Source organism: Pongo abelii, chromosome 7, assembly GCF_028885655.2.
Source record: "Pongo abelii isolate AG06213 chromosome 7, NHGRI_mPonAbe1-v2.0_pri, whole genome shotgun sequence".
NCBI lineage: Eukaryota > Metazoa > Chordata > Mammalia > Primates > Hominidae > Pongo > Pongo abelii.
Window position 1 is genome coordinate 57,176,111 of NC_071992.2, and position 16,449 is coordinate 57,192,559.

The 16,449-nt window shown below is 40.7% G+C and overlaps 1 protein-coding gene across 1 annotated transcript; it reads right to left on the reverse strand.

Annotated features, from left to right (window-relative positions):
• Positions 1-13: 13 nt before the first annotated feature.
• Positions 14-3,068, reverse strand: LOC129060981 (ribosomal biogenesis factor). Its single transcript, XM_054561562.2, has 3 exons — positions 2,933-3,068; positions 456-572; positions 14-164 (listed from the first exon to the last, which is right to left on the reverse strand). Exons 1-3 carry the CDS (start codon positions 3,044-3,046, stop codon positions 93-95), a joined length of 303 nt encoding a protein of 100 aa, XP_054417537.1. The 5' UTR covers positions 3,047-3,068; the 3' UTR covers positions 14-92.
• Positions 3,069-16,449: the final 13,381 nt, after the last annotated feature.

Sequence of the window (16,449 nt, forward strand, 5' to 3'; positions counted from 1 at the left end):
TGCCTGTACATTAACAAGATTTTTAAAAATAAAATTGTATAAAACATTTAATTTATTGGTCTTTGTGAAGAATTAGATGCATCACCACTATATTACAACAGAGCCATTAATCTTGTAGCTTCGTCAACATTAACAGGTTTGCTTTCATGACGCTGCTGAGGAATCTGAAAGGAGAAAGTATTGTATTTAAAAACGTAGACAACAATAGCAGACAAATGACTTATATAAGCTGTTATTCAATTTAATTTTTCTAGTCATATCTTTGGAAGTAGAACAATAAATCTGTATATTCAGACAATGTTTTAGAGTCTGAATATGCTATTTATACTATAGAGCCTAGTACTAGAGAGCCAGTACCAAGAAAGACACTCAATTTACAGGCTTTGAAAACTTGGAGTTTAATTTACTAGCCTCAATTTGTTAGCCATAAAAAAAAGCAAATGATTTCTGCTTACCAGTTCTTTCTGCAGAGGTTCAAGTGAAGTGCTTTTTGAGAAATGTGCAAGTTCCTTTTGTACATTTACAAAAGCTTTATTTACTCTGTTAACTTTTTCCTCATTCATAATGTTTATCTTTTAAAAAAGAAAAAAAAGCATTAATCTATGATCTCATAACCATTAAAGATAAGATATGTTCAACCTTAACCCATTAAATCTAAAATCTAAAAACTCTTACCAACAAATTAGGAATAATTCACTCAAAAATTCTTATAGTCTTATTGGGAAATTACAGACAAAAAGTTTTGATTTTTAAAAAATGGGATTTATGTGGATATGCCTCACACTTATGTTACAGAAGGCCAAGATATGTGACTGTGATACTGTGATTCATAATAAGATATATACATATATTTGGTCTTTGTCCTCATTTCCCGTCATACAGCTTTTTAAATCACTGTATTAAGAGGCATAACAGTGTCTTTTTAATGCTAATGAGATGGCTGGCAGCTGGGAGTCTCTAGATAGCCTCAGGAGGAGGGCTAGTCAGATAAAAACCAGGGTTGGAGGATTAGGACTTTCTGCTCCAGAGAGAGGAGTTGGGAAAAAGGTTAAGCCCATCACTAATGGCCAATGATTTAATGAATTATGCCTACATAATGAAGCCTCCGTAAATCTACAGAAGAACTGGGTTCAAAGAGCTTCTGGATAGCTGAACACATGAGGGCTCCTAGAAAGTGGCATGCCCAGAGAGAGCAGGGAAGCTCCATGCCCCTTCCCATGTACCTTGCTCTCTGCACTTCTTCCATCTGGCTACGCATCTGTCTCCTTTGTAATATCCTTTATAATAAACTGGTAAAAGTATTTTCCTGGGTTCTGCAAGCTGCTCTAGAAAATTAATCAAACCCAAGGAGGGGGTCATGGGACCCTTTATTTATAGCTGGTTGGTGAGAAGCACAGGTAAAACATCTGGGACTTGTGATTGTCACTGGAAGTTGGGAAGAGGCTTAGGACTCAAGGAATCTGACGCTATCTCCAGGTCAGCAGTGTCAGATTTCAATTAAAGGACACCCAGCTGCTGCCTGCTGAAGATTCATCTGCTGAATTGTTAGGTGTGGGGGAAACCACCCCACAAATCTAGTATTAGAAGTGTTGAGTGACCATATGAGAGTGACAATAAGAGAGACTGAGTTGCTTTTTTCCTGTATCCTTATAGTGACCAAAATCTTTCTAGGCTACAGTGCTGTCATCCCGCATCTATAGAAGAAACCTGGATCAAATACTTTTAGTCCCTTCTAACATAACAGTACATCTCTGAATCCTTCCTGGACCTTCTTGTCTTAATGGAAGACCCCTGATGACAGCTTCCCTTGCAGTCCTCCTCTTTTGAGTGTAACAGAGGTAGGGGTGGTGCTCTTGTTCTTCACTGCTGCTGCCGCCAAACAATTTCTCCTTCAAAACCCTTACCTCCTATGCACTTTATGCTGCCTACCCATAGATCTCTCTCTTAGATTCTACCTGGTGGCATATATAAAAGTTCTAGTACCTCCTGTCCAAATAAAATAATCTTCCTCAAATACACCAAGCTTTTCCCTAGCTCAGGGCCTCTGCACTGGCTATTTTTCTTTGCCTCGAACCCACCACTCCCAACACTTCCTGGCTCTTTGCATTGCTAGCTCTTTATCATTCTAGTGTTGGTTTCAATGTTTCAACTATGAAGACTGTCCTATATAAACTGTCATCCCCAAAACCCCCACCATCTGCTTAATTTCATTCCTAGCATTTATAAAATCATAAAACTATTCAACCAAAAAGCTTAACTCAGCTAGCTCATGAAAGTTGAAAGATGAAATGTTAGAATTCTAAGGATTATTATAATTAAACTGAGTCCTGGAGAGCTGACTCCATCTACTACTGAAACTTGAAAACATTTTCTTAAAAATTTTTCTTAAAAGAATCTAGTTAATCTTGAAGAAATTTCTCAGGTATTTTGAAATATAGACAAAGAAAAGAAAGAAACCCCTTTCAAATTGTGCATTTCAATAAATATTTTTTATCTTCATTTTACAAGTTTTTGTTTGAATTGCAGATGTCTTCAAAGAGACAAGAATTACTGAGGAGAAAAAGAATGGGTGCTCACTGACATCCCATGTCTTGCCTCTATTAATACATTCTTGTATTTGAGTTTAGAGATAAGAACTGTTTCCCATACTATGGTTTTTAAATGAGTTCTATGCTTCAGTAAATTATTAAATTGAAGCTTCACACATTTGTAGTTAAAATGTTTATTTCTTTTCAACATTTGTTTTCAAGAAAGGGAGGTTGTTTTTCTTCCTTTTTTTATATATTTTTTTAGACAAATGCTTGAAACCATCCTTACCTTTCTAGGAAAAATGAAGAACCTTTTTAAAAAGTCATAGCCCACAGTTGTTCAGTAGCTTAAAATGACACTTTGCTTGTAAACAATAAAGTCAGAGTACTTAACTAATACTCACCTTCTTAAGATTAGTGGTAACTGGTTTTGCTTTGTTTTTAGCCTTAAAGTTTTTTTGGCTGGCTATGTGAAATACATTCCTGGACTTCGGCCCTCTTAATTTGTTCTTGGCCATTGTGTAGAAAAGAAAATAAATTCAATTAAATTGCCCACATTTATGAACCGTAAGTCAATTTTAACTTTTTAAAGGTACCAATTAAATCTAAAAAATTCCATCTTACTCTTGATTATTTTTAAAGTTGGTGCATATATTATTTCCATGTCTTTCACTCCTAGTAGATTTTCTGCTCTTTGAGTACAGAGTAGCTAATTCTTCCCTGTATCCCCAGTAATGGGCCCATAGGAGGCATCCAATTAATATCTGCTGGTTGAATTCACTAATATCATCAACACAATAACTGTTATTCTCAGCAGTACCTCACCACCCATCCTTCTGTTAGTCTATATACTACTATGCTATTCTGGTTCCTATCATACTTTAGAGACTGATTCTGCCTCCTTCTTGACTTCTTTTTTATTCCTTTTTACTCTCCCCACTTTCTCTCCTGTGCATCCCATCAAAATCAGTCCTTAATCCTCCATTTCCTACCTCCCTCTCTCCCTTAATTTACTTTTATGACTTCCATATTACCTCTACGTCAATGGCCCTTGCCTTGAAATGTTGGATATTGTCTTTCCTCCGTAGCTAGAGATGAATTAAGCCAGTAAATTCTACCTTAAAACATCTCTCAGATCTGTCTTTAATAATGTATATGAGGAATAATTTTTAAAATATTAAGTTAACATGTATTGAGCTTTTATTGTATGTACAAGCACTACACTAATGTGCTTTAACTCATTTACTCCTTACAACAACCCTTTGTAATAAGTACTATTATCCCCATTTTAAAGATTAAAATTAAAAAACTGACACAAAGAGAAGTTAATTTGCCCAATGTCACACTGTCATTAACCAGGAGATGCCAGGACTTACAGCCAGGAAGACTAGATCAGAGCTAACGTTATGTTGTATTGCACTTCATGTATAAATATAAAAGCTATACAAAAACATGGTGTAATATTGCTTAGTTCAGGACTGGGTTCCTGTTGAAGTCCCTAGGTCCATTTGTTCAAACCACTGTTTGTCAAACTATGCCCATGGACCAAATCAGGCCAAGCACCTCTCCTTGTAAGTAAAGTTTCATTGGAAGCCAAGTGCAGGCACGGTGGCTCACACCTATAATCCTAGCACTTTGGGAGGCGAAGGCAGAGACCAGCCTCACCATGGTGAAACCCTGTCTCTACTACAAATACAAAAATTAGCTGGGCGTAGCGGCACATGCCTATGATCCCAGCTACTCGGGAGACTGAGGAAGGAGAATCACTTGAATCCAGAAGGCGGAGGTTGCAGTGAGCCAAGACTGCACCAGTGCACTCCAGCCTGAATGACAGAGCAAGACTCTGTCTCAAAAAAATTAATTAATTAAAAAATAAAGTTTAATTGGAATACAGTTATGTCCATTCAATCATGGGCTGATATGGCTGCTTTCCTGCTATAACTATGACCCACAAAGTCCAAAATATTTAGTGTCCGACCTTTAACAGAAAGTCTGCCAACCCCTGGCTTAAGCCATCTGCACAGTGGCTATCTGGCACCAAGCTATGCGATCGACCTTCCCATTGTTAAAAACCAACAGTTTTCCCAATGTATAAGGGGCAACGTGCCTTGGCTTGGCATATTACTGGCACGCTGAATCTACCCTAAATCTGCCACATATATCTCCTGTTACGTCTCTATAAACTCTGCTCTAGCCAGCCTGGTCTAACTGTTCTCCTGCACAGACACCTTGAACATTCTTCCTTTTTTTCCTTTGCTCAGTCGTAGCCTTGACTGAAATTTATATCTTCCTTCAATGTAGCCTTACTACATTTTAAGTAATTAAGGAACTACTTAACCGAAACAGCAATGCTTTTGAACCCCAACAGTATTCCTCCTACTTAAAAAATAATGCAGTAGAAAATACATGGTTATTACAGAAGATGCAAGAAATAAAATATGCATAATAAAACCCCTCAAATGAAGTAATCTAAAATCATTCCAGGCCGGGAGCGGTGGCTGATACCTGTAATCCCAGCACATTCGGAGGCCGAGGCGGACGGATCACTTGAGGTCAGGAGTTCGAGACCACCCTGGCCAACATGATGAAACCCCGTTTCCACGAAAAAAAAAAAATTACCCGGGCGTGGTGACGCGCGCCTGTAATCCCAGCTACTCGGGAGGCTGAGACACGAGGAGGCGGAGGTTTCAGTGAGCCGAGACCGCGCCACTGCACACCAGCCTGGGCGACAGACTGAGACTCAGTCTCAATAAAAATAAAAATTAAAATTAAATTATTACAATAGTAACCAAAATCCAATCATTCATCTAGTATATATTAATCAATTGCTATATGCCAGGTGTGGTAGTCACAAACCTGGTATACACAAAAAATATATATGGAACATAAATAATGACAGTATATATACGAAACATACACAAACTTGATAGGTATATTGTACATGACACTACCTATAATATATACACATGGACCATGAACAGACAGTCTACAAGTGAAGGAGAGGTTTACTAGGGCTGTAGACCTGAGGAAGGTTCCTGGAGAAAGTAATACACCAGTGGCGGTGTGCGAGTGGAAGGAAATTCTCTGAAAACCACGTAGAAACTGATCATGAAAGACACAGTCCGAAACTGGGACCGCGTCAGGAGATGAAAGGCCAACAAGCACCGGGGTTTCCGGCCTGCTACCCAGTAGGGCTGCCCGAGGTAGAGCGCGATGGAACCGTGCCTACAGGCCACAGCGGTATGAGACCAGCCCAATCCAACCCCGACCCCTGCAAACTTCACGCCAGCCCTCCAGAAAACTTAATTTATTAAACTCTCACCAGCAATTTAATACTTGCGTGTAGCTTTTTAAGCTCCAGGTGACACCATCTGGCACGTACGCCGTCTAGGAAGTTCCGGGGAGAATGAACCAGTCAGGATTCCACTCACGAGCCGTAGCTCCACCCACTGAATGGAGCCCCGTCCACAGGCGGAAGTCCCGCCCATAGGGCGAGTTCCCACCCACCTGGCATTGTCCCGCCCATAGAGCCAACTCTAAGGAGCAAGGTGCAGTGAGAAAGCGAAGCCCAACTCATAGAGCGAGGTTCGGAAGTTCAGTCTCATTAGCATCCCTTGTCTTCCGCGGTGTTGCAGACTTATCCTCAGCTCAAGCGAGTTTGGGGCTATAGAGCCAGCCAAGTCTCTACTTCCTGGCGTGGGTACTTGTGCAGAAACTGCCCGAGGTGCTTCTGAGACTGCACAGTGAAGACCGAGGCACTGGAGGTCAGCGCTCCGCCGCGGACTCCCGGTTAACTCTGCTACTCTCCCAGGAGGAGGCGCTGTGCACCTCTGGGTGGTTTCCTGGGTTCGGCTGGTGGTAGAGGGAACCTTGAGGTTGGAAAAGATCTAGAGCTATAATCTCCGAAAGGAAGATTTGTAATGCACTGCGAGTTAGAAATGCTTTTCTCATTGCAGCCTCCACGTTTCAAAAAGAGAATTTTTGACAGCACTGCAAAGGCACAAGAAACCAGGCACAGTATAAAACATACAAATAAAACAGGTACCAGGAACTTAAAACATTCAACCCATAACATCATCTAGGTTTTTCTGCTTTAAGAAAATTGACTCAATTCTTCCAAGAGAAAAACCCTACTTAAGCTAAATTTTCACATGTGCCTCTGTGAAGCGGTGGGTCGCCCCTCCACACCTGTGGGTGTTTCTCGTTAGGTGGAATGAGAGACGTAAGGCTGACTGTAGACATACTCGGGATCTCTCGTCGACTTGTCCTCAATGACCACGCTCGAGCGTACCTTCACCCTAGAGAAAAGCCTCCACGTTGGGCACCAGATGAAGGGGGAAATGTGGGGAAAAGCAAGAGAGATCAGGTTGTTAATATGTCTGTGTAGAAAGAAGTGGACATAAGAGACTCCATTTTGTTCTGTACTAAGAAAAATTCTTCTGCCTTGAGATGCTGTTAATCTGTGACCTTACCCCCAACCCCATGCTCTCTGAAACATGTGCTGTGTCATACTCAGGGTTAAATGGATTAAGGATTGTGCAAGATGTGCTTTGTTAAACAAATGCTTGAAGGCAGCATGCTCCTTAAGAGTCATCACCACTCTCTAATCTCAAGTACCCAGGGACACAAAAACTGCGAAGGCCACAGGGATCTCTGCCTAGGAAAGCCAGGTATTGTCCAAGGTTTCTCCCCATGTGATAGTCTGAAATATGGCCTCGTGGGAAGGGAAAGACCTGACCGTCCCCCAGCCCGACATCCGTAAAGGGTCTGTGCTGAGGAGGATTAGTATAAGAGGAAGGCATGCCTCTTGCAGTTGAGACAAGAGGAAGGCATCTGTCTCCTGCCTGTCCCTGGACAATGGAATGTTTTGGTATAAAACCCGATTGTACGTTCCATCTACTGAGATAGGGAAAAACCGCCTTAGGGCTAGAGGTGAGACATGCGGGCAGCAATACTGCTTAGCAAAGCATTGAGATGTTTATGTGTATGCATATCTAAAGCACAGCACTTGATTCTTTACCTTGTCTATGATGCAAAGACCTTTGTTCATGTGTTTGTCTGCTGACCCTCTCCCCACTATTGTCTTGTGACCATGACACATCCCCCTCTCTGAGAAACAGCGACAAATAATCAATAAATACTAAGGGAACTCAGAAGCCAGAGGGATCCTCCATATGCTGAATGCTGGTCCCCTGGGTCCCCTTATTTCTTTCTCTATACTTTGTCTCTGTGTCTTTTTCTTTTCCAAGTCTCTCGTTCCACCTAACGAGAAACACCCACAGGTGTGGAGGGGCGACCCACCCCTTCACCTCTATTTATTTTGTTGAGGTCATAGGAAAAACTGGATTTCAAACAAACGTAGATGTAAGAATTAAATAGAGGAGAGAAGCACGAAGGGTGGTTTTATAGTCAACAGGGACAGGTTTATTTTAAATAAACCTGAGACTGGTGGCTGGCCAAGTTAGGTCAGAGCCACACTCTCTTACAGACTAAGAGTTTTTAAGGATTCAGGGTGGGAGAGTTTAACAGAGGCTTGGACTGCTTCTGTGTCTCTTTGCTGTGCTTATCTGGGAGGGAGAGTTGTGTGTCTATTGCCATACATCTTTCTGCAGCTGCAGGCATACCAGCAGCTAAAAGTCTGCTTTTAGCTTCCCTATCTTAGTACACCTGAAGGGAAAGGAATGTGCTTATTAAGGCCCACTGTTTCACTGGGGCCCATTGTATGAGGGTGAGGTTTGGTAGTTACCCAAGAGACTTTCCCCCTACTTCACACTGTGCCTGAGCTGTCTTATCTGTGTTTTACTGACTGCTCTTTCTATCTGCTTGTAATTAGAAGAGAAGTGATTTCCTTGAGATTCATGAGGCTAGAAAGGGAGCTGGAAATTAAAAGTGGCAGTGTTTGTCCGAGATGACGGTGCTCCTGCTCTGTCAGTAAAACTGTCATTTATATGCCATTTTGTAGCTTACAAAAGATTTCAGCCTATACTATGCTCAAAATAGGGTGATAAAACCACTCCTCTTTTGCAAGTGATGATACTACTAAGGTTCAAAGTTTAAGCCATTTGCTGGCAGCCACACAACTAACTAGAAATTGACAAAGCCAGACAGTTTTGTAAAACTAAGCATTTTTTTAAAACAGTTTTTAAAAAGTTTTTGTAAACTTAATAATTCGCAAATCCACATTGGTTAGCACTTGGTCAAGTCCTCTTTCCAACAAACCAGGCTCTTGCCTGCTTACAGAAAGATTAGCAATTTTTGCAATAAATCACTTAATTATGTTTATGCCCATCACACACAAAAAATTAAGGAGTAGAATATACTAAGGGAAGAGGAATAATTGCTTGCCAATGTATGTTTATTCAAACTTTTACATTCTTTCTGAAGATCCACCTGTTAAAAACACCTAAAAATGCTGGTATAAAATGCCCATAAAGTGTAAGAGCAAAACAAAAACAGAAAACCGTTAGACTTTTTTATAGGCCAGAGTTATTCACATATACTGAGGTGAATAAGTTGGGTATAATTATTTGGTTCTTTGAATGTGAGGCTATTGATGTATATACAGAAGGCAAAGAAATAGATGTAACAGAATGACATTACAGTGTTTATGAAAACTGGTAGGTCTCACTTTTATTTTGAAGTGGCGAAATAACATGGTTATTCAGGCAAGAGCAGAGGTCTGAGTGAGGAGGCCTCGGTTTTTGGTTTACCTCTGCCACCAACAAACAGTTTGACCTTGGAAAAATTACTTCATTTCTCTGCCTCCCTTTCCCATATGCATGTAGATGGTCATTATAACCTCTTCAGAGAACATTGATTATCTGCTCTGCATCCCTTTCTGGATAACCACTCTTCTCCCATCAAGTGGTCCTGGTTGGGCTGATAACTACAGTCCCCCTCTAAGAATTTTCCAGCTAGAGCTGGTGGAAAATGCTGTCTCTTGCATTTGGTGTCTTTGTGCTGGGATGATATACAATCAAAGCTACTAGTGGCCATCTCCCCAGCAACTTGGAAGAAGTCTTCCTACAATGAGAGCAACACACACAAGAAGACAGAATTGAACAGACCAGAGGACGCTGATGCGATCATTTGAGTCCTTGGATTCAGCCATAGATGGGAGAAAGATCCATCCCTTCATTTTTCAAGTACCTGAGCTAAAATATTACCTTCTTTGAGCTTAAACTACTTTGGGTTGTTTTTATTTTATTTTTTAGTCACTTTTACCTGAAAGAGTCTTGACTCCACTCCTGTCCTACCTACTTCACAGGATTATTGTGCAGAGTTAGTGAAATATAAAACATGAAAGCATAAAGTATAACTAAAACAAAATAAAGGATTATGTTAATTTTCTAAGAGCCATATTTACACATGTTCCAAATGAATCATACATAAAGAAAATAGCTTAAAGATTTTTCATCTTTAAAAATACATGCAAAAATTAAATTTCCAGTTTTTCTAACCATCTTAAAGATGAATAAAATCATAAATAGAAAACTAATCTTTCAGAAACCTTGGTTTTCCTGTGATAGACTCAGCAATGCAGAGTTATTTATACAGACCTGGACCTCAAATAATTGTCTTGGAGGCAATTCAACAAGTAAACAAAGATAATTAAGGAGAAGAAGAAAATGAGAACACCACATAAATTACAAGCCATCTATAACAAAACTTATAGTCCTCTAAGGGAACACAGCCAGCCTTGTATAGATGATACTCCATAATTTCTCTTGCTTAGTCAACCTCCGTCTCTTCTCTCCACCACACAGTTTCATTAAGTCAAAATAGTTTGGACACCTAGGCTCTGTAGGTGCTCAAAGGAAACACATACCACATTTCTATCTCTCAGGGCGCAATCGTCTGGATTGTAAATGCACAGGGAACAATGATTCTTGACAGAAAGTGGTAAGAACTATGATAAATGCACAAAATATGCTATTTATGGGTGGAGATAATTCCGAATTCCGGAAACATTCATGTTAAAGCTCTTATTTGATTGTCTCAGAGCAGAAATCAGCAGACTTCAGTCCAAAGGCCAGATCCAGCCCACGACTTATTTTTGTATAGCCCACGAGCTAAGAATGAAGTTACATCTTAAGATGGGGAGAAACTCAACATAAGAATGATACATAGCAACACATGCATATTCTATTAAATTCATGTTTCTATATCCACAAAGTGTCACTGCAGCACAGCCATGCTCATTTGTTTACATCTTGTCTGTCTGCTGTCATGTTGTAACGATAATGCTGAGTACTTGCGACAGAAACCGCATAGCCTGGAAAGCCTAAAACATTTATTACCTAGGCCTTGACCAATTTAATTTTTTTTTTTTTTGAGACGGAATTTTGCTCTTGTTGCCCAGGCTGGAGTGCAGTGGCTCAATCTTGGCTCACCACAACCTGTGCCTCCCTGGATCAAGCGATTCTCCTGCCTCAGCCTCCTGAGTAGCTGGGATTACAGGCATGCGCCACCATGCCCAGCTAATTTTGTATTTTTAGTAGAGATGGGGTTTCTCCATGTTGGTCAGGCTGGTCTCGAACTCCCGATCCCATGTGATCCACCCGCCTCAGCCTCCCAAAGTGCTGGGATTACAGGCGTGAGCCACCGCGCCCAGCCCTAATTTTTTTTTTTTTTTAAACAGGGTCTCATTCTGTTGCCTATGCTGGAGTGCAATGGTGCGAGCACTTCTCACTGCAGCCTCCACCTCCCGGACTCAAGCGATCCTCCCACCTCAACCCCCCAAGTAGCTGGGACTACAGGTGCACACCACCATGCTTGGATAATTTTTGTATTTTTTGCAGAGACATGGTTTCACCATGTTGCCCAGGCTGGCCTTGCATTCCTGAGATCATGTGATCCACCCTCCTTCGCATCCCAGATTCTGGGGTTACAGGTGTAAGCCACTGCACCCAGCCACCAATTTAAAATTTTAAAACATTGCCAATCCCTATATTAGAGTTGAGCAGCATGGTGGTGTTATTCAGAATATTGCTGTTTTATACTCAAATACACAGGCAGCTTAAATGAATATTTCCTCCCGGCATTTCAAGAAGGTAGAAAAATCTTAATGTCACGACTTTGGGTTCCCTTTCATCTGATGGTTATCAATAATTTTCATTCTTCCGGGCTAAAAATGGAAGCTCCCAGTTATGTAGAAGATATTTCCACCTGGATCCATCTTAGAAAGTGGAAAGAGGAAATGGCTTAATCCTAGAGGAGATGATAAGACTGGAGAAATTATCGGGGAAAGGGCAGTTAAGGGCTTTCTGCAAGTGCTTGAGACTATCCCTGTGGCACCCCCTACCACAGCCCTAGGAACAATAGCATAAGATCCTTGTACCAATAAATGTCACAGAAGGGATGGAGCTTTCTGCCTTTAAATGTAATCTGGACTTTGGCATTGAGCATCTCAGCAGCCACTGTGATGAATTGAAGATGAGAGAAAGTTTCCTATTTTCTGGGCAATGGGTAAGCCACCCACTTCCATATACTTGAGACTGAGATCACATTTTTATGCCAAATTAAGAAGGGAGAGTCGAAGTCAGATTTAATTTTATGTAAAATTTTAAGTTTTATGATGTTTCTAGCATACTTATACTCAAGTATTGAAGTGTTATGGTGATCCTCTTTTTGGAGACACAAAGGCTTACTGCAACCTCCGCCTCCTGGGCTCAGGCGATCCTCCCACCCCTCCTCCTGAGTAGCTCAGATTATAGGCGCATGCCACCATGCCCAGCTAATTTTATTTTTTGAGAGATGAGGTCTCACTATGTTGCCCAGGCTGGCCTGGAACTTCTGGGCTCAAGCAATCCTCCTGCCTTGATCTCCCAAAGTGCTGAGATTACATGACATCATGCCCCACAATGATGTTTCTTAAACTCAAGCATTTTAACTGGCAAAAATGGAGCTGTAAGGCTTTGTATATATACATACATATGGCCGGGCATGGTGGCTCACACCTGTAATCCCAGTATCTTGGGAGGCCGAGGCCGAGGCGGTCGGATCACCTGAGGTCAGGAGTTCAAGACCAGCCTGACCAACATGGAGAAACCCCATCTCTACTAAAAATACAAAATTAGCCAGGCTTGGTGGCGCATGACTGTAATCCCAGCTACTCAGGAGGCTGAGGCAGGAGAATTACTTGAATCCGGGAGACAGAGGCTGCAGTGAGCTGAGATCATGCCATTGCACTCCAACCTGGGCAACAAGAGCAAAACTCTATCTCAATAAATAAATAAAAATAAAATGATATATACATATATCTGTGTACATACACATATACATACAGCATAACATAAGCAAGCCCTAGACCCAGAGATGGACATGCTATGATTGTGGGAAAGGTCTAATATGGGTGGAGGATGGGGTTGTGGAGATGCTATTGAAGATGAGACTGTAAGATAAACTAATGAAGGGCCTTAACCAGGAAGGGTTCATTTCACTTTAGTATTTTAAAATACTTTAGTATTTCCAAAAAATAAGGATATTCTCCCTCATAAACACAATGCAGCCATCAAAACTCAAAAAAATGGATACTGACACATTACTGCTGTCTAATCCATAATTGTCATTCGGATTCCATCAGTTATCCCAATAACATCTTTTATAACAAAAGAATCCTATTCAGGATAAAGTGTTGCATCAGGTTGTCATGTCTCTTTAGGTACCTCTTACCTGAATAGAACCTCAATCTTTCCTTGGCTTTCCTGGCTTGATGCTTTTGAAAATAACTGTTCAATCATTTTTTGAAATGTTTTAGAATGTTTCTCTTTCTATTGTTTCCTCATGATTAGATTTAGTATACACTATTTTGGGTGATGGGGAGAAAGTGATCACAGCACTACTCTCTCCTCCTTATAAGACCTAATGTCTTTTAGACTGAAGAAGGAAGGAAGGAAAAAGGAATAGAGAGAGGGAGGGAGGCAGACAAGCAGATAGCAGAGTTTGAAATTTTATTCTATAGGCAATGAAGGACTTGTTCGCCTCTCCACACCCCACCCCCCCCAAAACACACAGGAGATTGCTTATTATAGGGAATAATTTTGTTAGCTGCATGAAAGTAGCTTAGAAGAAGGAATGGTTGCAGGCAGGGGAGCAGTGGTTCAGGAAATAAGTGATGAAGCCTAACGAGCAGATAGAGATCCTTAGATGACTGTGCAGCCACTATGGCTCCTCTGAGCAGCCAATGCATGAAAAACAGTCAATAAAAATTATATGCAGTCTGCATTTCTGTGTAGTTTCTTCATGGGTCAAATAAATATTAGAGCTACTTTCCAATGAAATTTTTATTTCTTGGCCAGGAAGAGTGGCTCATGCCTGTATTCCCAGCAATTTTGGAGGCCAAGGCAGGAGGATCACTTGAGCCCAGGAGTTTGAGACCAGCCTGGGCAACATATCAACACCTTGTTTCTACCAAAAATACAAAATTAGTTGGACACGGTAGTGTGCACCTGTAGTCTCAGCTCCTCAGGAAGCTGAGGTGGGAGGAAGCTGAGCTTGGGAGGTCAAGGCAGCAGCAAGCCATGATTGTGTCACTGCACTCCAATGTGGGTGACAGAGCAAGACCCTGCCTCAAAATAATGAAAGGAAAAAAAGGAAGGAAGGGAGGGAGGGAAGGAAGGAAGGAAGGAAGGAAGGAAGGAAGGAAGGAAGGAAGGAAGGAAGGAGAGAAGGAAAAGAAGTCTACATTTCTTATGAGGAACCAATCAGATGAACATTTTCATGATTGACTGTGGAAATAGAGAATCATTTTTTTTAACCCCCTATTGACAGGAGCATTTATTTCTAGACTATAAATGAAAATTTGTGACACAGCCTATATAAGAAAATGCATCAGAATAAACAGGATCCTAGATATGATCTGTCTAGGTCATATTCCTGGAAATATCTGGACGGTAAGAACCTGTTAATGAAAAGAGATGGTTAATGCTTTGCGGTGAAGGAAAAGTGACTCGCATCAGTAGATTACTTTGAAGCTGCAAGAGGTGAGTCACAGGCTTTAGCTTTTCATGGTATGGTTTCTGTATTCAAATACCATGTTACTTTTATGCACGCTTTTCTCTCATGCTCTTTTCAGGGCCCAGAAAAAAAAGTCACCTTGGATTTCCATTCATGAATACATACTTCTGTGACATAGGAGTGAAAGAAGCATTTGCTGAATGAAATAAAACTTCCTGAAATGTAAAAATAGGCAAGGGTTTGTAGCCCTACACTAAAAATTATTGTAAAGCACTATCACTGTTAGCACGGCCAAGATATACTTAGAACACTTTTTGTCTTCCTGTAGCACTGCTTCTTGGATGTGATAGGTGCTCCACAAGTACACTATTAATTTAATTAAGCAAATTTGATTTAGAATAATCTCCTGGCCAAATGCCTAGGGATCTTGAACCTGAACTAATTATAGTCACAAAGAAGGGCTTGCAGTTGAAATACTCGAGGGTTAAGAATGGTCAAATACATGTCACAAACAGAATAAAAATATTCCAAGGGCTTGCGTCATACTTTTTCACGCTTTATGATACTTGGTTAAAATGCAAGTAATGGTTAAAAATTAGAGGAACTGTGAAATATTTAGCAGGTGCATATTTAAAATGCAGAAAGTTGGCAAAGGCAAAGAAGGCAGTGTGCTATTAAATTTAAAAAAATGAAAGGATGCAGTGCTTTGTAATTATCAAGTTTAATTGATAATGTAAACTCTCAGCTATCTAAGTCTCAACTATGATTTTGTGTTTCAGTTTAAAGTGTTATTTTCAGAGTTTCCGCAGACCAAAGCAGACAGTCAAAAACTGAGAGAATGCTTGAAAGAGGTGAAGGAGAGTGTCTTGCAGATATTTAGGGGGAGGATGCTCCAGGCAGAAAGGCCAAGAGCAGGAGAGAGCATGCATGATTAATGAACAGAGAGCACATGGCTGAAGGGGGTCACATAGGGTTCTGCAGGTCATTGCAAGTACTTTGCTTTCATTAATTCATTATTTCTTTTCTTTTATTTTCTTTTTGTTTTTGTTTTTGAGATGGAGTGTTGCTCTGTCGCCCAGGTTGGAGTGCAGTGGTGCAATCTAGGCTCACTGCAAGCTCCGCCTCCTGGGTTCATGCCATTCCTCTGCCTCAGCCTCCAGAGTAGCTGGGACTACAGGCGACTGCCACCACACCCGGCTAATTTTTTTGTATTTTAGTAGAGACAGGTTTCACCACGTTAGCCAGGAAGGTCTCGATCTCCTGACCTCATGATCCCCACGCCTTGGCCTCCCAAAGTGCTGAGATTACAGGCATGAGCCACTGCACCAGGCCCATTATTTCTTTCTTTAATTATTATTATTATTATTAATTTTTGAGACAGAGTCTCACTCTGTAGCCCAGGCTGGAGTGCAGTGGTGCGATCTTGACCCACTGCAACCTCCACCTCCCAGGTTCAAGTGATTCTCCTGCCTCAGCCTCCTGTGTAGCTGGGACTACAGGCATGCACCACCATGTCTACTAACTTTGTATTTTTAGTAGAGATGGAATTCCTTCATGTTGGCCAGGTTGGTCTCGAACTCCAGACCTCGGGTGATCCACCTGCCTTGGCCTCCCAAAGTGCTGAGATTACAGGTGTGAGCCACTGCACCCAGCTTTTTTGATATATTTCTTTACAATCTTTTTTTTCTAGGCATATATACTATATTGCTTATTAAAATTTCTGTGTAGATACAATTTTATAATCTATATATCTATATATATACAGTTTAATAAGTAGTTTGGAAATATGGCATTTAATGTCTTTCAAAAATTATATCATTTTGATATACATAAGTTGTTTCAACCCTTTTCTTGTCATTATCATTTTTGTTGTTTCTAGAGCTTTTTTCTGTTATAAATACACTGTAATTAACATCCTTTTGAATAATCTTTGACAGAATCTCTTAATATTTTCTCAGGCAGC

Excerpts from the sequence above, each read along its gene's own strand:
- LOC129060981 (XM_054561562.2), bottom strand. The coding sequence starts at position 3,046 with ATGGCCAAGAACAAATTAAGAGGGCCGAAGTCCAGGAATGTATTTCAC. Across the intron at positions 573-2,932 it reads TTACCACTAATCTTAAGAAG|ATAAACATTATGAATGAGGA; the intron begins GTGAGTATTAGT and ends CTTTTTTAAAAG. Across the intron at positions 165-455 it reads AACCTCTGCAGAAAGAACTG|ATTCCTCAGCAGCGTCATGA; the intron begins GTAAGCAGAAAT and ends TTCTCCTTTCAG.